This window comes from Microcebus murinus, chromosome 3 (genome assembly GCF_040939455.1).
Source record: "Microcebus murinus isolate Inina chromosome 3, M.murinus_Inina_mat1.0, whole genome shotgun sequence".
NCBI lineage: Eukaryota > Metazoa > Chordata > Mammalia > Primates > Cheirogaleidae > Microcebus > Microcebus murinus.
This window is the reverse complement of record NC_134106.1, coordinates 25,927,936-25,949,351: the sequence shown is the minus strand read 5'-3', so window position 1 is coordinate 25,949,351 and position 21,416 is coordinate 25,927,936. Positions and strand designations below refer to the sequence as shown.

General features: G+C 36.4%; 2 protein-coding genes across 4 annotated transcripts in view; both read right to left on the bottom strand.

Moving 5' to 3' along the window:
* The window catches only part of SLC30A6 (solute carrier family 30 member 6), a 38,910-nt gene that overhangs the window by 10,337 nt on the left and 7,157 nt on the right, over window positions 1–21,416 (bottom strand). For 2 of the 3 annotated variants that reach the window (XM_020288622.2, XM_076000656.1), the window contains 9 exons: window positions 17,630–17,714; window positions 16,838–16,880; window positions 11,501–11,566; window positions 8,667–8,747; window positions 7,826–7,861; window positions 6,993–7,087; window positions 4,239–4,287; window positions 3,798–3,917; window positions 306–408 (listed from right to left, as the gene is read on the bottom strand). In XM_020288622.2, coding sequence (XP_020144211.2) covers window positions 306–408; window positions 3,798–3,917; window positions 4,239–4,287; window positions 6,993–7,087; window positions 7,826–7,861; window positions 8,667–8,747; window positions 11,501–11,566; window positions 16,838–16,880; window positions 17,630–17,714 — 678 coding nt within the window. Of the gene's footprint in view, window positions 1–305; window positions 409–3,797; window positions 3,918–4,238; window positions 4,288–6,992; window positions 7,088–7,825; window positions 7,862–8,666; window positions 8,748–11,500; window positions 11,567–16,837; window positions 16,881–17,629; window positions 17,715–21,416 lie in introns of those variants that run through there. The other variant, XM_076000657.1, reaches the window with a different exon arrangement.
* Window positions 10,585–11,355, bottom strand: LOC105884294 (membrane protein BRI3). Its single transcript, XM_076000658.1, has one exon. It carries the CDS (start codon window positions 11,236–11,238, stop codon window positions 10,861–10,863), a length of 378 nt encoding a protein of 125 aa, XP_075856773.1. The 5' UTR covers window positions 11,239–11,355; the 3' UTR covers window positions 10,585–10,860.

Genomic DNA, 21,416 nt, shown 5'->3' with positions numbered 1-21,416 from the left:
TCTAAAACATTTTTAAAGTAACACTGTTTTCACTTGAAACATTATTAGAGGCAAATAATTTTAAATTCATGATTTTGTGTTACATTATAAATACAGGAGGATTTGGACCTATTTTATGAGTCAATGGAATTTCATCTCACTATTATCTTACTATACAAATTTCAGAGATTATTGTTTTGATTTCATTCCTAACACAGACCTCCAGTGGCTAAAAATTTCACAATCTGGTAGAACAATACATACAGTTTTTAAATCTGATAGAAGAACATGGCTAATATTAAGTGTGTACATTGAAAGAACCTTACCTGGAGTAATACTTTTCCACTATACACACTCATGGGATACATAGTGCCAAATGTCATCAGGGCAATGGCTATGGCAGAGGCAGTATCTACAGCAAAATAATTGCTAAGAGGAAAAGACAATTCTAAATCTTAAATTTATGATTCACAGGGCATCTTAAAATTCAGTATACTGAATAATAATTATCTAAAGCAACAGGACTGAGCAATAGAACTGTTTTATCACAATTGGCCATTACTGGCAAGCAAGCATTTCAAAGAGGGAAAAAAGCCCCCCCAAAATCAGCTTTCCTGTCAAAGTTTAGTGGAAAAATAACTAATAATTGTGCTAATTAGCATGAAGAGGTATGATTTTTAAAAAAGCAAGCTTTTCCTCACTATGTATTTTTCAATCTACTTGTCAACTAGAAAGATTTCAAATATATTCATTCATTTGCTTGAGACAGACAAATAAAAAAGTTCAACCAATAAATTTTGATACAGAGACTAACAGAAAATCCAACAGAGATTCTATCAACCTTCCTATAAACAATTTTTCTTTAAAAAATTTGTTGTTGGTTTTTTTTTTGAGACAGAGTCTCACTCTCTTGTCTGGGCTCGAGTGCTGTGGCATCAGCCTAGCTCACAGCAACCTCAAACTCCTAGGTTCAAGCGATCCTTCTGCCTCAGCCTCCTGGGTAGCTGGGACTACAGGCACACGCCACCATGCCCGGCTAATTTTTTCTATATATTTTTAGTTGTCTAGCTAATTTCTTTCTATTTTTAGTAGAGATGGGGTCTCACTCTTGCTCAGGCTGGTTTTGAACTCCTGACCTTGAGAGATCCGCCCGCCTCGGCCTCCCAGAGTGCTAGGATTACAGGCATGAGCCACCATACCCGGCCAACAATTATTCTTTCTAATAAAATTTTTTAAATTCTCCAGAAATTTAACAAGGTGAGGTTCTCTAGGAATGTGTTATAGTAACACTGTGGCTGACATCAATAGTTCAAACTGTGCTGAAGTTCTATTAACAAGACAGATCAAACTGCCAATGGTGACAAGCTGATTGTGCACTCTTTTTTTACTTTTTCCCACATGTTGGGAATAGAAACATGAATAAGACATAGTCCTTGCCCTAGAAATAGCAGGAGATACACATGTGAAAAACATAATGAAGCACTTTGGGTACTAAAGTAGAAATGTCTACAGAGTACCACGGCGGCACAAAGGACTGAGTGACAAGGCTAGTGGGGTGGGGATAATCCAAAAAGGCTAAATATAAAAAAGGAGGTGACATGTGAGCTGAGCCTTCAAAGATGAGCAAGTGAAAGCAGCATATGCAAGGGCATGAAAATCCTGATGCAGCAATGAACACACACGGTCAGGGGTAGACAGAAGTATGGCTAATAAGGCTGGCAGGGTCTTGATTACACAGGACTCCACACTAACAACTTTCAGTTTTTACAAGTATGCAAAGGGGAGGGTTTTGAGAGAGGAAAATATTGTGTCCAAATTAACAATTTTGAATGATGACATTAATAGCAAAATAGAAGGTAACAAGTAATGGGTGAGAGTGAAAATCAGAAGAGCAGAAAGCTGTTCTATTTGGTCAAGGAAATGATGATAAAGGCTTTAATTGGTACAGCAGCAATGAGAATAGCAATGAGGAAAGAAGGGACAAATAAATAATTTTTTTTTGAGACAGAGTCTTGCTCTGTTGTTAGAGTACAGTGGTGTCATCATAGTTCACTGCAACTTCAAACTCCTGGGCTCAAGGGATCCTTCTGCCTCAGCCTCCTGGGTAGCTGGGACTACAGTCATGCACCACCATGCCTAGCTAAGTTTTCTGTTTTTTGTAGAGATGGGTCTTGCTTTTGCTCAGGCTGTTCTCAAACTCCTGACCTCAAGCAATCCTTCTGCTTTGGCTTTGCAGAGTCCTAGAATTACAGGTGTTAGCCACTGTGCCCAGCCCAATAAATAAATATTAAGGAAAGATTATGCAAGATTTGGTGACCAATTAGAACTGCCTTGAGGAGGGGTAAGAGGGGAGGAGGGGGGGTATGTATTTAAGAATGCAAGCCGGGTACAGTGGTGCATGCTTGTAGTCCCAGCCACTTGGGAGGCTGAGGTGGGAGGATCACTTGAGCCCAGGAGTTTGACGCCCCATCTCTAAAAAAAAAAAAAAAGGAATGCACTGGAGTTCCTAAAAAAAATTAAATACAGAATTACCATACGATCCAGCAGTTCCACTTTTGGGTATATACCTCTAAGAACTGAAAGCAGTGACTCAAACAGATACTTATACACCTATGTTCACAGTTGACACTATTCACAATAGACAAAAGATGGAAACAATCTAAATGTCAATCAGTGGATGAATGGGTAAAAAAAAAAAAAGATGCAACGTGTACATACAATGGGATGTTATTCAGCCTTAAACTGAAAGGAAATTCTGACACATGCTAAAACATGGATGAACCTTGAGAACATTATACTAAGTAAAATAAACCAGACACAAAAGAACAAATATTATATGCTCATTTATAAGAGGTACCTAGAGTAGTCAAATTCATACAGAGATAAAATAGACTGGTGGTTTCCAGGACTGTGAGGAGGAATAAATGGGGCGTTGTTGTTTAAAAAAGATAGAATTTCAGTTAGGGATGATGAAAGGTTCCAGAGATGGATGGTGGTGAGAGTTGCACAACAATGTCAATGTACTTAATGCCACTGATATGTATACTTAAAAATGGTTAAAATGATAAGCTTAATGTCATGTATATTGTAACATAATTTTTTTAAAACAATACATTAAAATAGACGATAGTAGCATTCACTGAGATGGAAAATACAAGAAAAAACGGTTTTAGAAATAGGGAGAAATTGGTTCAGTTGAGGTAGACATGAATAGACATAAATAGAAGTCAGGAAGATATGTCTTTTGGAATTCAATAGATATCTAGGTAAGAAATAATAGCGTGGTGGCTCACACCTATAATCTTAGCACTCTAGGAGGCCAAGGTGGAAGGATTACTTGAGCTTAGGAGTTTGAGACCAGCCTGAGCAAGAGTGAAACCCTATCTTTACTAAAAATTTAAAAAATAAATTAGCCAGGCATCACAGCACATGCCTGGGCTCAAGCAATCCTCCTGCCTCAGCCTCCTGAGTAGCTGGGACTACAGGCATGTGCCACCATGCCTGGCTAATTTTTTGTATATATATTAGTTGGCCAATTAATTTATTTCTATTTTTCTAGGATTACAGGCGTGAGCCACCGTGCCCGGCCGAGAATTTAAATAGTTTTGCAGCCTGCATTATAGATTGTGGTGAGAAATACTTACTGAACCAAATCCCCTTAATTTTTCAGATGAATACACTTGAGGAAAAGACCTTATCAAAGTTACACAGGTAATAAGCAAAAGTGCTGGAAGCTTGACCCCATCCATCCTGCTGATGCCCTTAACAGCAAGGCCCCAGGAATTGAAACATACATGACAGCAATAAAAAATACTTACTTAATTTCAATTAGCATATATGTAATACAAAGAGCAAATGCTCCAGCAAGATCAATCAAAACAAATGGATTCATTCGGGGAAGGAAGATACTGCTAAGTCCTGGAATAATTCCACACAAGCTATAAAAAAAAAAAAGTATGCATTAGTAGGACTCATATAATACTGACCAAAACCTTATAAAAGATAACTTACATTTTGGTATCACATAATGTACTTCTTAAAGAAAGCAAAGAGGACTTGGGAACAAAGCCCTTTTACTTGGAAAGGTCTCTTTTGTATCATCAATTCAAAAGTAAGAAAAAGTAAAGGGAGGAGAAGAATCTGATTTGTGCTATTCATGTAGTAACCACAGCAGTGAATAATGTAAATTCCCATGACAGATGCATTTCTTGTGTATTCTTTTTAACCTATGAATGTCATGATACTCCATAACATCTTACCTTCGACTAAGATCTGCAACATGCTCTTGAAGCCAGCTCGTACTAGCAGCTTTAAGAAGAAAATACTTAAATTATCTATATAGAAGAAAAAAATGCTACCAGAAATACTTGAGTTCTTTAATTTTAAAAATACGTTTGGCAGTGACTGTATAACATTATAAAAGGACATACTATTCCTCAAATCTAGAAGTTTTTCCTCTTTTATTCCCTTAAAATACTATGTCAAAAGCAGTTTGAACTACAATATGCAGTTAACCTGAAGGTGATTAGTGATCTTGGATATGTCATTGTTACTATTAATTTGAAGTTTTAAAGGTTCTGTATACTGCAAAGCAGAATTTCCTAACCAGTGTGCTGATGATGGTTACAGGTACAGATTGAGCATCCCAAATCTAAAAATCTGAAATTCAAGATACTTCAAAATCCAAAATTTTTTGAACACCAACATGACACTCAAAAGAAAAGCTCATTGGAATAGCTTGGATTTCAAATTTTCAGATTTGGGATGCTCAACCAGTAAGTATAATGCAAATATTCCAATATCTTTAAAAATCCAAAATTTGAAACTTTATGCTTATCCCAAGCATTCTAGATAAGGGACACTTAAGCTGTATACCAATTATTAATTCTCTCAGCTCTCAAAAAAGCCAGGTGGGGATCTGGGTACATCCAAAGACATCTGCCAGTTACTATTCTTGGACAAGTAGTCTCCAAGCTCAGGCATCCTTTTCCATTTATCCCAGAGTGCACAAAATATTCATTTTTTTATGTATACCATGATGTAAAAAAGATTGGCAAGCCCTATACAAAGAAATAGTTAAGAGAAGACTCTGATGACAGGATACCTGGCTTCAAATTCCAGGTCGGCCCTAACTAGATACGTGATGCTAGGTAACTTATTTAATCTCTCAGTCCCTCAATATAAAATAGGGATAATAGGCCGGGCACAGTGGCTCACGCCTGTAATCCTAGCACTTTGGGAGGCCGAGGCGGGCGGATGGCTCAAGGTCAGGAGTTCGAAACCAGCCTGAGCGAGACCCCGTCTCTACCAAAAATAGAAAGAAATTAATTGACCAACTAAAAATATATATACAAAAAATTAGCCGGGCATGGTGGCGCATGCCTGTAGTCCCAGCTACTCGGGAGGCTGAGGCAGTAGGATCGCTGAGCCCAGGAGATTGAGGTTGCTGTGAGCCAGGCTTACCCCACAGCACTCACTCTAGCCTGGGCAACAAAGTGAGACTCTGTCTCAATCAATCAATCAATCAATAAATAAATAAAATAGGGATAATAAAATTATTTACTTCATGTGGTTATGGGAAGAATTAAATGAGTTATTCTATATAAAGCATTCAAAAGTGCCTGGCACACAGATAGTGCTCAATATTATTTTCCACTCAAATTTCAAGTAATGTCACCCATTTTGATGTTTCTGAGAAGCTTCATTTTCAACTAATAAAAACACAAATTAGACAACTTTTCTGGAAATAAATTTCAAAATATATATCAAAGCCTTTAAAAAATACTGTATTTCCATATCCATGTCATACATATGTAAAAAGAAAAGCATTGCATTTTTATATGTGTATGTATACTTTTTTTTTTTTTAAAAGATGGGATTCTCACTGTGTTTCCCAGACTTGTCTTAAACTCTTAGGCTCAAGTGATCCTCCTACCTCAGCCTCCTAAGTACCTGGGACTACAGATGTGCGGCCACCGTGCCCAGCAAAAACACTGTATTTTTAATCCACTTCATAATCCTTCTTTGGGAATTTATCCTAAAGAAAGAATCAGAAATGCAGACAAGGTTGGTCCAAGTGCAGGGGTGTTTACAACTAATTGATAACAACCAGTTACAGATTTTTTTGTTTCTTCTTCACTCCCACTGCTTCACTTGACCAGTCTTTAAAAAAAAAATGCAGACAATAAACCTGATATAAAGAGGCTGATTACAGCACTATTTATAAAAAGGATAGTTGGAAAAATGTAAAAGAATAATGTTGGCCAGGCAAGGTAGCTCATGCCTGTAATCCTATACTCTGGGAGGCTGAGGTGGGAGAACTGCTTGAGCTCAGGAGTTGGAGACCAGCCTGAGCAAGAGCAAGACCTAAAAAAAATTAAGCTGGTTGTGGTGCTGTGTGCCTCATTTCTCTTCATCAACTAATTGTTAACTCTTTGTGGGTTAGTGGAATTCCAAAACACCTTAATTATTGAAAGATGCCAATAATTTAGACCACTAAAGTAAAAATCCAGTCTAAAATTTTAAAGACGTCAAAATACAAGAATATTTCAAAAGAAATAAAATTTTGATACTTGCAAATATATGACCATCCACCATTGCCAAAGAGAAGTTTCTTGGAACTTATTTAATTAACAGAATACAATTATTTTCAATTAGCACATCAACTATTCTAAATATACTCTTACTTCTAAAATGTTTATAATAGGCTTTTCTTAGATAGATTATACACCTAAAATCTCATTATTTGGTAAATGTAATTAATTTTTCATCATATATAATTTAATACATAAGTTACTCTGCCTGTTTTTAAGTAATATGTTCTTTTAAATCTTGATCTAATGAGATTTTGTTTTATAATTCTCACTTAAAGAAGACTTGAGAACCTTTGGGCTAGTTCTCTCTTATATGCAGAACATATTTTCTTGGTGATTTATAAGTTAATGAAACAAAAAAAACGTGTTTGCATGACAGATTAATTGGATTTTTTTATTAATAGCAAGTCAAAAACATACCTTCAGAGACATAAGCAAAAGGTTTATTCCGAATAGAAAGCATCGTGAACAAGTTGAAAGAAAGAGCCACGAAAGTACCAACTAATAATCTTCCCCTAAAAGAACAACAATAACATTCACCTTTATTTTTTTCTCGGTAATATCAATAGGTAATTTCAGTATGTAGAGAGACTTAGAGATGGGAAGGTAGAGTGGTCTGCTTCAATGGTTTGGTTATTTACAGAGCCAGAATTTGAACATGGTTTCAGGCCCATAACCTATGTTCTATTTTCTGCTGCGCCACCCTCCACAGGACAAGAAAGGATTCTTAGCATTAACAAAATGGTCTTATAAGTAATTGCTGTCATAAATTTGTATAAATGCGAATGGTATTTGGTTTACAATACACTGGACAAGTCAGACTTTCCTGAGTTAAATTATTAAAATAGATAAGGTCTGTATAGTTGGCAACCATGTGGTTGATAAACACAATTCTCTTTTCTATAGGTGCTATGAAAAGATTTTGAAGGTAAAATTTGAAATTTTAGAAGACTAGAGGGATCTGGTTTTTTGTGCTGATTTGAGTCTGGAAATAATGAGGAATCTAAAGCCAAGATAAAAAGGCCTTCCTGGGGAGTATAAAAACCTCTAAGACCTGGGAACCATTAAAAGTAAGAAGAAGTCATCTGGGTATTTGGGGATTTTATTTTTGAAATACCAGTGAAAATTTATATTGCCACACTCTGAACTCCGATACTGGCCAAAGTAACCATTATTTAATAATACATCAATTAATAATTGAGAAGGAATCAAACTTAAGAGTAATCTATGTTATATCAAAAATAAAATCTCACGTGTGTATTTCAGGCTGCTCCAAAAAGCGTTCTGCACTAAAAGAAAAAAAATACTAAATAAGTCCTATAAATTATAAAATTAAAATGCTTTATTAAATATATAATTAATCTACCTTAAAGTTCATAAAAATCTTTTAATACTATAGCCAACTAGTTACTGTTAACAGTGATGAGACCAGGAGATTCACAAATTGTCCTCAATATACAATGTCAACCTTTTTTACCAAACCTACTTCTTTTTTTTTTTTGGAGACAGTCTCACTGCGTTGTTGCCCAGGCTAGGGTGAGTGCCATGACATCAGCCTAGCTCACAGAAACCTCAAACTCCTGGGCTCAAGCAATCCTACTGACTCAGCCTCCCAACTAGCTGGGACTACAGGCATGCGCCACCATGCCCAGCTAATTTTTTCTATATATATTAGTTGGCCAATTAATTTCTTTCTATTTATAGTAGAGATGGGTCTTGCTCAGGCTGGTTTCGAACTCCTGACCTTGAGCAATCCGACCGCCTTGGCCTCCCAGAGTGCTAGGATTATAGGCGTGAGCCACCGCACCCAGCTCAAACCTACTTCAATAGGTTTATAATAAGCATCAAAACTTGTCTGACTAAATCTCTTCCTTTCATTCGCACCCACCTATGATTGAATTTAGTAGCATCAAAGAAGGAAATATAAAGTGAAAAAGAAGGGAAAGAAGTCTGAAATAGGAAGAGATTACTATCAAAACTCCAGCACTGTTCATCTTTATTTGCATACCCTTCAAACCAGATGCATCTCATTGGTTTCTTTCATGTTCCCAAAGGTGTCATAGGTGGGATTTAGAATATCAAATACAAACATACCTTTCTTTTAATATAAAGAGTGCTCCCAACTGTGCCAAGACTGTGGAGGCAAATACAGCCAGGACTTCTAATCTTTCAAACCTGCAATCAGAAAATTAATTAGATCATCATGATTCTTTCAATTCATGAACCAGTATTCTCTTTTGAATACATTTATATTCATGTATTCACTCACTCAACATATATATTTGTAGTCTACTATGAGCCAAACATTGTCAGAATAGACTACAGAGTTTCTAAAAGGATAGTAATGAAAAACACAGATTAAAAAAAGAGTACCTATTTGCACAATTCCCAGGACCCACTTCTGGTCCTGAAAATCACCCTTTCTCTACTGCTTTTATGTCCCACCTTTTTAATAAATCAGGTGACTATATATGTGTACAGACCTATATAGGTCTGTTTTTGGATTCTCTTTTCTGTTCAACTTGGTGTATTTGTCTATTCTTGCATTAGTACTACCCTATGTTTATTATTATAACCTTGAAATAAATATTAATATCTGGTAGTATAAATCTTCCAGCTTAGTTCTGCTTCAAGATTGTCTTTACTTTCCTTCACATTTTACATTCCATATGGATTTTTAACATTAGCTTATCAATTTCCACAAATAATACTGATGCATTTACATACTGGTTTTTCATATTTTTTTATAACTGGTGTCTAATGCAAGTTGAACTGATTAAGTGTTGGTTATTATTATGATAATGATTCTTATAAAAGAATCTTAATGACCTATATTATCATATTATCTGGTACATCAAGCTATGTGATTGACTGAAATTATATTTGAGTGTTTAACTTTATTATTTCATTGCTCCCTCCTTTCCTGTTTACTCTAAGCAAGTGGGACAAAATGGGACATTATGTCCTTACATGACCTTGTCTCCTGTCCATAGTTACCATTCTAAAGACTGACACCTTTTCTAAGCTGGACCAATCAACAGTTCTTTCTCATGATTTTATGAAACAGATGCAGGAAAGAGTCCTTTCCTGTCTAGGATGAAGGTGAGAAGGTATGAGTTAAGGTCTTGCTAGGAGTTATCCATCCAGGTTGGTGGAGAAAAGTGGTCTGAGAGACTGAGCCTGACATGCAGAGAAAAGCAGGCTTGAGAGGTAAGAAAAAGACAATGTCCACGGTGGCCTACTGTTTATGTCAATTACTATCTTATATAGTTTGGTTGCATAAATTGTCAAAAGTCCCCATTTCCCCCCAAAACTAGTCAAGATAGATTTCTGTCATTTGCAAACAAAAGCCTTCACTCAAGTGACAGATTTCCATACATGGATATCTACACTTTACAACTACTTATGATAGTGATAATCTAACTCTAACAAATTTCAGTGAACTTATGAATACCCTTATTTTGTATTAAAATTTCATGTTTACTTTGTTCCATTGTTTAAATAAATAAAACCTGATTTTGTTCAAAAAAATATAATCTCAATGAATAGTATGGTAAAGAAGAAGCATAAGTTTGGTCAAAAAGTTTATTTACTGAAGAAAATTCTTCATTCAAGTTGTTTCCTTGAATCTGAAAGGAACTCATTTTTTCTAAAACTTACCTTCTAACTTTCCACTTTCAGTAATTTCTAAAATTATACAAACAAAACTTTCAAATTCTTTGTGAGTCCATTGCTATCACAAATCTGAAGTCTTAGATTAAAATCAATCTCTACCACTGCATAAGATTAAACTATACCACATTACTTTAACATCTAGAAGATACACTAACATGAAAATTCCTCATACTTTCTCTAACTGAGATTCTCAAAATATTAAAGCACTTAATGTGAACATTTTGTGTTAATATTTGTTTTATAAAGTATAAAAGAACCTCATGTGAACATTTTATTTTAATATGATTTCTATTTTAAATATTCATATTTCTTTTCTAGAATCCTCTTGGAAGATGGTTTTTTTTTTTTTTTTTTTAGTGGTATGAATCTCATTTACTGAAAACATTATTTCTCACCTTTCTCAAATTGAAGACTGCAAAAAATAAAAGCAGTGCTTCACCGAGCTGTCATGAACCTCGGAGCAGCAGCGCTGCCTTCCACACTGGCATGTGCTACCTCTATCCCGCCTTGCTTTACAAAACAGTCCTGAAGCTTAATCAAATAAAACTATTGTACACAACATTTACATTAGAAAAAGACATCTGGGTGTAGGAAAGCCGGTGTGTTGTTCCCTTTAACTAAAGGTTGCTCCACAGTTGGGGCATCTTCGCTTCCTCAAGGCAAAACAGCAGATGAAGCCGAAGGGAAACAAGATGATGGCCAAGAAGATGCCCAGGAAGGTGAAGCCGTCCTCCAGCACCCCGACCCTGCAGACCGGACAGCCTCCAACCACGACGATGGAGTTGGCAGGGTAACGGGTGACAGCTCGACTGTGGATGTTGTAGACCCTGGGGTGGTGGGTGGGTAAACCTGTGACGAGGTAGGGGTAGGGCGGCGGCGGGGGCGCGGTGGGGATGGCGCCGTAGCCGTGCGGGCCGCACGCGTAGTCGCCCTGGCCGGCCTCCAGGCTATAGGCGGGCGGCCGCTCCTGCAGCAGGGGCTTGTGGTCCATGGCGGCCCGGCCGCGCCCGCCGCTCCGGCCCGGCTTGGCTCGCTCGGCCCGGCGGGGACGCGGCGGCGGGAGGCGGCGCACCGGGCGGCTCGGGCCCCTCTGAGGCTGGAAGATGGTTTTCTGTCTACTTTCACTATTTGATCATTTGACTAAGCAAGTAGCATTTATTTTCCAGAAATAATCCAACTATCTTTTCACTGCCTACTGTAACTATTATTATAATAGCCATAAGTTAACAGATAATAAAATAATTTGAACTTACCCAAATGAATAGACAGGGCTAGGTTTCCTCATCGTTACCCAGTAACTTATTAAACATGTCATTAAACTAAGTAAAAAGACAATAAATTTAGTATTAGAATTAGAACTAGAACAGAACATGCAAAGAGAAATTAAGTTTTCAGAACTCCAAAGTTGCTAAAAGTTATCAGTGTTTGCATGGACTAAATTAATAATAAAAAATAATTCTGGCCAGGAGCGGTGGCTCACACCTGTAATCCTAGCACTCTGGGAGGCCAAGGCGGGCAGATTGCTCAAGGTCAGGAGTTTGAAACTAGCCTGAGCAAGAGCGAGACCCAGTCTCTACTAAAAATAGAAAGAAATTAATTGGCAAACTAAAAATATATAGAAAAAATTAGCCAGGCATGGTGGCACATGCCTGTAGTCCCAGCTACTCAGGAGACTGAGGCAGGAGGATTGCTTGATCCCAGGAGTTTGAGGTTAATGTGAGCTACACTGAAGCCACAGCACTCTAGCCCGGGCAACAGAGTGAGACTCTGCCTCAAAAAAGTAAATAAATAAAATAAAGTAAAAATAATTCTAATAATTTATAATCTAATAACAATGAGCATCCTAACACATGGCATATTTGGAAGAAGACAGTTCTAATATGTGAAGACACTGAAAAAGTTATAATACATCAAGTCAGTTAAACAGAACCTAAATTCATAATTTCTCTACACAAACGTTATCTATCTTAAATGGTTTCCATAATTGAGAAATGACACAATAATAATAATGGTTATATATTTTATTCTAGGTAAAGATGATAAATTTTAACTTTGATAAGCTTTATATAATCATTGTTAAAAGTTAAACTAGACTCAAAAAAATAAAGTTAAACTAAATATTAATAACACCCTACAACAATCTGGATGAGATAAAATTATTTTAATCATCCAGTATCATGGAAATTTACTCTAAAACTACTATAGTATAAAATTCAGGTGACAACTATCTGTTTTGGACCCAATTAAGTAGGTTTAGTTACCTGATTAATAAAAAGACATCCTTATAACATACTCCTATCATATGGGTCTTGAACATATCAAAGTCGAGGTATTTTACAATCCTTATATGGAAATATGAAAGGCCTCATGAAGCAAGAAGCCATCAGGCTGTCTCAATAGCTCACAATTCCTTACTTCTCAGTTATTAACTGTCCCTCATTTCTTTTCTTATCTACATACTTTACAGGAGGAACTGATAAGTTCTTATATGACCTGTGCCCTCGCCACAGCTGACTAATCCACAGGTAGGCACCTGAAGCACCTTATCTAAGCTGGGCCAAAATACTGCTCTGGGAAAATTTGGAATTGGAACCAAGGCACTTCATTCTTAATTAGGCTGCTTTCTTTTTGTTTTTGTTTTGCTTTTTGTTTTTTTGTTTTGTTTTGTTTTGAGACAGTCTCCTTCTGTCGCCCTGGCTAGAGTACCATGGTGTCAGCCTAGTTCACAGAAACCTCAAACTCCTGGGCTCAAGCAATCTTCTTGCCTCAGCCTCCCGAGTAGCAGGGACTACAGGCATGTGCCACCATGCCTGGCTAATTTTTTCTATTTTTGGTAGAGACGGAGTCTCACTCTTGCTAAGGCTGGTCTTGAACTCCTAAGCTCAAACAATCCGTCCACCTCAGCCTCCCAGACTGCTAAGATTACAGCCGTGAGCCACTACGCCTGGCCCTGACAAAGTTCTTACAGTCTGGTAACCTCACTTCCAATTCAAGTAATCAGCAAGCATTTGGTATTTACACCACAGCTAAGCTAACAATCTGGTTGGTTTTGAATGAATGGATGATTTTTTGAAATTGGACTGGATAAAGCCAGCCAAATGAGTCTTTCTATTCAGAAATATAATTTTTTTTTTTTTAGAGATGGGGTCTCCTTCTGTCAAGGGTCTCCTTTCTCCCAGGCTAGAGTGCTGTGGCATGATCAGAGCTCACTGTAACCTCAAAATCCTGGGCACAGGCAATCCTCCCATCTCTGCCTCCCAAGTAGCTGGGACTACAGGTACACACCACCACACTCAGCTAATTTTAAAAAAATATTTTGTAGAGATAGGATCTCACTATGTTTCCAGGCTAGTCTCGAACTCCTGGCCTCAAGAAATCCTCCCACCTCGGGCTCCCTAAGTGCTGGGATTATAGGCATGAAGCACTACAACCAGTCCAGAATATAGTACTGAAGCTTGAATTATAAATTATATAAAATTTTTCTTTGAAATCATGTATATAACTAAAAGTATATTACAAATGTGGATGAGATCCATATTAATAAGAAAACTTAAATATTCCTTTAATATGCCTAAATACTAATTTTTGAAAGTTTTACCTTTCAAAAAATGATTTAAAAAATCTGAAACCTTTACCTAACCTCATTAATTTTAAGAAGTATACTTTTTCATATTTTAATAACCTTGACATTATGGTGCATCACTGTTGAACTGACAGCATCTTTCTCTTTCTTGTGAACAGATAAAATAATTATTTGTCTTATAATTGTTGGAATCTAATATTTGATGAAATATAGTATATTGATCTAGTTTATTTCCCATTACTATATAAATCTAATAAATCAGCACCCATTCATTGATACATTTCAATAAATTCATTCAATATATTTTACTTATATGTATAAATCAATTCTCATTAATTTCTAGTTTAATATCACCATGGTATTAATGTTCTCCATTAGAACAGATTTCTAACACCTGTATGTAAAACAATAGAGTTTATTAAAATGTTTTCTTTCTTTTCTTCTTATTAGGACTAATACTCTTTCATATTAAATTTTTTTTTTTTTTTTGAGACAGAGTCTCACTCGCTTGCCTGGGCTAGAGTGCCATGGCATCAGCCTAGCTCACAGCAACCTCAAACTCCTGGGCTCAAGTGATCCTCCTCCTTCAGCCTCCCAGGTAGCTGGGACTATAGGCATGCATCACTGTGCTCAGCTAATTTTTTCTATTTTTAGTTGTTTGGCTAATTTCTTTCTATTTATAGTAGAGCTCTCGCTCTTGTTCAGGCTGGTCTTGAACTCCTAAGCTCAAGTAATCCTCCCACCTTTGCATCCCAGAGTACTAGGATTATAGGTGTGAGCCTCTGCACCCAGCCAATATTAAAATTTTTGGTACTGTAAAATGACATATCCAGGTTTTTTTGTACCTTTGATACTAGTAAAGCTCAAAATGAACCTAAATTATACCTTTCTTTTTCCTGAAATGTCATATATTGATACTCATATGGAAGATTGTGGGCCTTTAAAGAAAGAAACCTCTTCAAATTAAGGGAAAAGCGTTCCCTTACAAACTTCAGAACATTAGGGAGACACTACTACTTCATTATTTTTTATTTTACTATTATTTATTACTAGTATTTTATTATTTATTATCAGATATGGTTGGTAACATTAATAACTAGTCCCCTAAGTAACATATTTTAAATTGCATTTATTTATTTTTGAATTTACGTAATTTTTATTAATGTCTATTAAAATTTTTTCTTTCTTTTCTTCTTATTAGGACTGATACTCTTTCATATTAAATTTTTTTTTTTTTGAGACAGAGTCTCACTCTCTTGCCTGGGCTAGAGTACCATGGCATCAGCCTAGCTCACAGCAACCTCAAACTCCTGGGCTCAAGTGATCCTCCTGCCTCAGCCTCCCAAGTAGCTGGGACTAAGACAAGAGTCACCAACCCAGCTAATTTTTTGCCTCTATTTTTAGTTGACCAGCTACTTTTTTCTATTTTTAGTAGAGATGGGATCTCGCTCTTGCTCAGGCTGGTCTCGAATTCCTGACCTCAAGTGATCCTCCTGTCTCAGCCTCCCAGTGCTAGGATTACAGGCGTGAGCCACTGCACCAGGCCTATTTACGTAATTTAAAATTCAAAATTTACAAAAGGATAAAAAGTGGGAAGATTCTAACCTGTCCTGCCACTGAGTCTTCCTACTCAGAAGCAACCATTATTATCAGTTTCTTGTTTATTTCTCCTATGAATATTTATACAAATATAAGCAAATGAGTATAGTGTGTGGATGTGTTATGTAGATGTGTATTCTTTTTATTCCTTTCTCCCTTTTAGTACAAATTACAGCATCCCATACTCCTTCCTTCCTTTTAATATAAAATTGCAGCATACCATGCACACTGTTGTGCACTTTGCCTTTTCTCCTAATTAGTATCTCTATTTATTCCAAATATAAATGCAAAATAATGCAAATATAGCATCTCAGAGTAATTTTAATTTACATTTCTCTTGCTATTAGTGAAGATGAGCAATTTTTTATAAGAGCTATTTCTATTTCCTTCTCTGTAAACTGTCTATGGCATTACAAATTTTTTTTCTCTTTTTTTTCTTGGTCTTTGCCTCATTAAATTGTAGGGCCCTTTAGATATTAGTGAAATTAGCCCTTTGAGATATGAATTACAAATCTTCTCAGGTTATTCTCTGTTTATGGTGATTTTAATTCTTTTATATAATTTGAGTTTTCAGTATTTTCTTTTATAGCTGGTTTTTTTTTTTCTTTTTTTTTGAGACAGAGTCTCACTCTGTTGCCCATGTTCAAGTGCCATGGCGTCAGCCTAGCTCACAGCAATCTTAAACTCCTGGGCTCAAGCAATCCTACTGCCTCAGCCTCCTGAGTAGCTGGGACTACAGGCATGCACCGCCATGCCCAGCTAATTTTTTCTATATATTTTTAGTGTCCAGATAATTTCTTTCTATTTTTAGCAGAGACAGGGTCTCGCTCTTGTTCAGGCTGGTCTTGAACTCCTGACGTCAAGTGATCCTCCTGCCTCGGCCTCCCAGAGTGCTAGGATTACAGGCGTGAGCCACTGCGCCCGGCCTATACCTGTTCGGTTTTGTGTCATTTATCACATAATAAATTCGTCTAAGTTTAGGTATTTTACTCAACCTCCTATTCTGTTCATTTTCTCACGTAAACTTTAGAATAAGCCTATCTAGTTTGATTAACTTAGAAAGAATTGACTTTTTAAAGTGATTTTAAGTATTTCAATCTAAGTATACAGTCTACCATTCTACTGTTTTCAGGTCTTTTTTTCCTTCAGAATCATTTTGAAATTTTCATTACATAGAAACTATAAATACCCTGTTAGGTTTATGGCTGAGTATTTATCTTTTCTGTTGTTATATAAATGACATATTTTCTTCCATTATATCTCCAATTACTGTTGTTTGTATATATGTTCTATGTTGATAACTTATGTAAATTACTTTCCTTTAAGCAAAGAAAATTTATTTTCAAAAGTTTGGAGCACCAAATTCTTTATTGGCTCTAAAACATTAAGGAGAGTTTTTAAAACTTACCTAAAAAGATCAAAAATGGTCAGGTAAGTATAGGCAGTTAAAGCTGCAAAACAACAAAAAGACTGATTAAAATGTTACAGAATCCCTTGTTAAAAAAATATAGCAAGTCACAAAAATTGTTCATACCAAGGGTATCCATTACCAAAAAAAGTTCTGTATCATTGGCCAATGTCATTATGTTGGCAATTATATAGTAAATTTAATAAATATCTAAATGTTGGATAGTAGAAAAGTTCACTTGAGAACCTGATTTCTCCATCAGGAAAAATGAAGCAGCAAATGCTGAAAAGCTCAGTGACCATTTTTCTGCTTGCTTTGTCATGTCAGTACTATTTTAAATGTATTATTTGAATAGTAGGAAGAAAAGAATGATGCATAAAAATATAAGACAAAAGAAAAAATTACAGAATTCCCTTTTTGAGGAAAAACGAACTAACCTCAAAATCTTACTTATAAACTACATAAATTAAGGTAGCCGAAGAGGGAAAAAGCAAATAAAAATAAATAAATAAATTGAAGTTTTAACTTATCACACATTAAAAAGAAATCTCAGTTTCACAAATTTAAAGCATTTTTAAAAAATAACAGCTCATTAAAATGATAATGTCTGAACAAATCAAACAAACTTTACAGTTTATAGGGCAGTTTTAAATATATTCTCTCATTTAAATCTTTTGAGTTATTCATATTTAAGAATACTATATGCTATGTAAAGGAAGATATACCTTTATTGAAAATCAGAAAAATAAAATTGAAATAATTAACTCCATAAATATAAAAATGGTGACATACCTATACTATTAGTAGAATTGCACCACATAAGCAGGAAACCAGTGCATATCAAGTTTATTGCACCAAAAAGCAGTATCTTCCAGGACTGTGAAAAAGAAAATCACTCTTATTTGTATAATACTGATAAATTTCACTGGGTCTGTTCAAGTTGTTGAAATTCATACTCAGATATTCAAATGAATAAGTACAACTTCCTTCAAAAAGTCTGTGTCTTGCTTTCCACAGCTACCAAAATTTTCATGAACCACATTATTATTACAGTATACAAATCTAAAAGAATAATTCCAGAAGGGGAATTTTTCAAGAAAAAATAAATTCTGACACAGAAACTCTCAAATAGTTGAGAAAAATGTACATATATATGTATATCACTTAGTCTCTGTAAATACCTACACGGAGGCCAGGCACGGTGGCTCACACCTGTAATCCCAGCACTCTGGGAGGCCGAGGCGGGCGGATTGCTCGAGGTCAGGAGTTCGAAACCAGCCTGAGCAAGAGTGAGACCCCGTCTCTACTATAAATAGAAATAAATTAATTGGCCAACTAATATATATAGAAATAATTAGCCGGGCATGGTGGCGCATGCCTGTAGTCCCAGCTACCCGGGAGGCTGAGGCAGGAGGATTGCTTGAGCCCAGGAGATTGAGGTTGTGAGCTAGGCTGACACATGGCACTCACTCTAGCCTGGGCAACAAAGCGAGACTCTGTCTCAAAAAAAAAAAAAAAAAAAAAAAATACCTACACAGAGACAATGATACAGCAAATGGGGCAAAATATAAGCAATTGGTGAATCTAAGTAAAGGGCATAAAGGTGCTCCTTATACTAATCTTGTAACTCTTCAATAACTTTGAAATTATATCAGAATAAAAAGTAACCCCAAAAAAGGCAGTACTTCATTATTTACCAAATAAACTATATGAAATAGGACTACAAAAGAGGGAAAAATTACCATGGTTTAGAAGTTCACAGAAGAAGGAAGACCTGAGATAAGGCTTGAAAAAGCTAGGATTTAGTCAGAGGAAGAAGGAAGGGTATTCCAAAAATTAAGGAAGAAGAGATCAAGTGAAGTGTTTTTTATTTTTGTTCCATCTCACACACTACAAAGAAGGAAGACCTATGCTTACTTCAAAGTAGAGGGAAAAGAAATTAGTGAAAAGGTAATTGTTTGGAGGTGTCAAAATTAAACAGGTACAGCTGGAAAGGTCAAGTGTGGTATGAGTATTAGAACTCAGATGGAAAGTACAGGTTTAGAAAGGAAGAACAAATCTCTGAGAAAATGAGGGTAAGAAGGTGACTGAAAGGATAGGGAAATTATGAGATCAAAAGAAGGGTGAAGTAGCACAAAGCCAACGTCCACAAATCTCTAGAAAAGAAGAAGCAAAGCCATTTTCGAAAATTAAGGAATACGGCAAAGAAAGACTGGAAACTTAAATCCAGAGGAGAATCTGAAGAAGCAGCTACTATGATAAGTATACTATTGAATCATCAAAGAGGAGAATACAAATTATCAGCATGAATTTTTGATAGGCACCATTCTGCAACTTCCTCTACCCCTAGAAACAGAACCAGAGAAGCAGATAAGGTAGGGATGTTAGGGACTTGAGAACTGATATGGCGTAAAAGACTCTAATTCTAGTAAGAGAAAATGGGAACCACAGTGAAAATCCCCTGAGGCAGAAAAGTATGTGGCTGAAGAAGAGCAGAGTAGGTGAGAAGAGTCTGGGGCTACATCAAGTAGTATTTGGTATGACAGGAAAAGAACAGGGATTTATCCCAAATGAGATAGAAAGTGACTTAGCTTACATTTTAGAAAGACCATTCTGGCTTCTCTATGGAGAACATACTGCATAGGAGGCAAGGATGGAAGGAGGAAGACCATTTAGAATGTGATTGCTACAATTCATATGAGAAATGATGGCAGCTTTGAAGGTGATAAGAAAGGGTTAGAAGAGTCAGACTGGGTATTATGTTGAAAACAGAGCTAGCAGATTTACTTATAAAATGGATATGAGGAGTAAGGGAAAGAAAAGAGTTGAGAATGACTCCAGGTTTTCTGGCCTAAGCATTTGAAAGACAAGAGTGGCCATTTAGGGAGGAAGCTATTGAAGATCAAAGTTCAGATATGACCATATTAAGTTTGAGATGGCTATTAGATACCCAGGTGGAAATGCTGAGAAGGCCATTATATCTAGGAATCTGGAGGTAGGGGAGAGGTTAGGACTTGAGATATAAATATGGGGTCATCAGCATACAGATGGTATCTCCAGACATATATGAACATAAAAAGGAGAGGTTAGAGCTCTAAGCCTTGACACTCCAAAATTTAGAGGTCAGAAAGATGAGAGAAAAGTAGCAAAAAAGACTGAAAAATAATGGCTGAGTAAGTAGGAGAAAAACCAAGAGTGCTGTTTCAGAGTCCAAATGAATAAGTGTTTTAAGGAGGAAGTGACCAATTTTTGTCCAATACTATTGAAGGTCAAGTAAGGTGAGAAATGAAGACAACCATTGATTTTGGCAACACAGAGGTTACTGGTTAACCGCCTTATAAAAGCTGTTTATGTGGAATAGTGGGGACTGGTGCCAGGCCGGTATGTGTTTAATAGAGACAGGAAGGAGAGAAGATGAACACAGTATAGAGAATTCTTTTGTTTTTTTTTTTTTTTTGAGACAGAGTCTCGTTTTGTTACCCAGGCTAGAGTGAGGGCCATGGCATCAGCCTAGTTCACAGCAACCTCAAATTCCTGGGCTTAAGCGATCCTACTGCCTCAGCCTTCCGAGTAGCTGGGACTACAGGCATGCACCACCATGCCCGGCTAATTTTTTTCTATATATATTAATTGGCCAATTAATTTCTTTTTATTTATAGTAGAGATGGGGTCTCACTCTTGCTCAGGCTGGTTTCGAACTCCTGACCTCGAGCAATCCGCCCGCCTCGGCCTCCCAGAGTGCTAGGATTACAGGCGTGAGCCACCATGCCCAGCCTTTAGTAGTTTTGTTATAAAAGTAATCTGAGAAATGAAGCAGTCCTGAGAGTGGAACATATAACATGTAATTATGATGCAAGAAAGAGAATGATGCAAGAAGAAATAACGATGCAAGAAACAGAAGGAACAATTACAGGAACATCATTTTTGAGTAGGCAACAAGTACAGGGATTGGCCTTAAATAGTAGAAGTATTGATTTATAGAATAAGAGGGAAGGAAGAATATTGGTTCATGTGCTAATGATAAGATATAGAAGATTTCTTCTGATTACTTCTTCTTCCTTTGTAAAACAGGAAGCAAGATCATCAGGTTAGAGTGATGATGAATAAGGTTTGGAAGTCTGAGGATAGAAAGGAAAGAAAATGGTATGAAAAAGTCATATAGGAAAGTGGAAAACTGAATGAGCTAAGGAAATATATAGTATGGGCAGCACTAATGGCCTGTTTGATTATAAATTCAAAGTAAGTCTAGTCAGCATATTTTTGTGTCTCTCAAGTTACATTCAGTTGCTTAGGTGTAGGTACAGAGTAGAAAGTAAACTTAACAAAGGTTAAGGATTTTCTAGGGAAGAATGGCAGAGAGAAGGGGTTGAGAATATATAAAAGAAGAGTATATAAAAGAAAATAATAATGATGGACCATAGAATCTAAGTTGGATAAGGAAGCAAATGAGGATAAGGCAGGTAAAAAATAGGGAAAATATTGCAGAGTCAATGGACTGGAGGAAGCAGTAGAAAAGTAGAGTTGGGGTAACAGTAGAAATGAACAAGAAAGATAGGAGGTGGTAACTAGTGACTGAAAT

Bases quoted from the DNA above. Each gene is read 5' to 3' on its own strand.
- LOC105884294 (XM_076000658.1), bottom strand. From the start codon at position 11,238: ATGGACCACAAGCCCCTGCTGCAGGAGCGGCCGCCCGCCTATAGCCTG.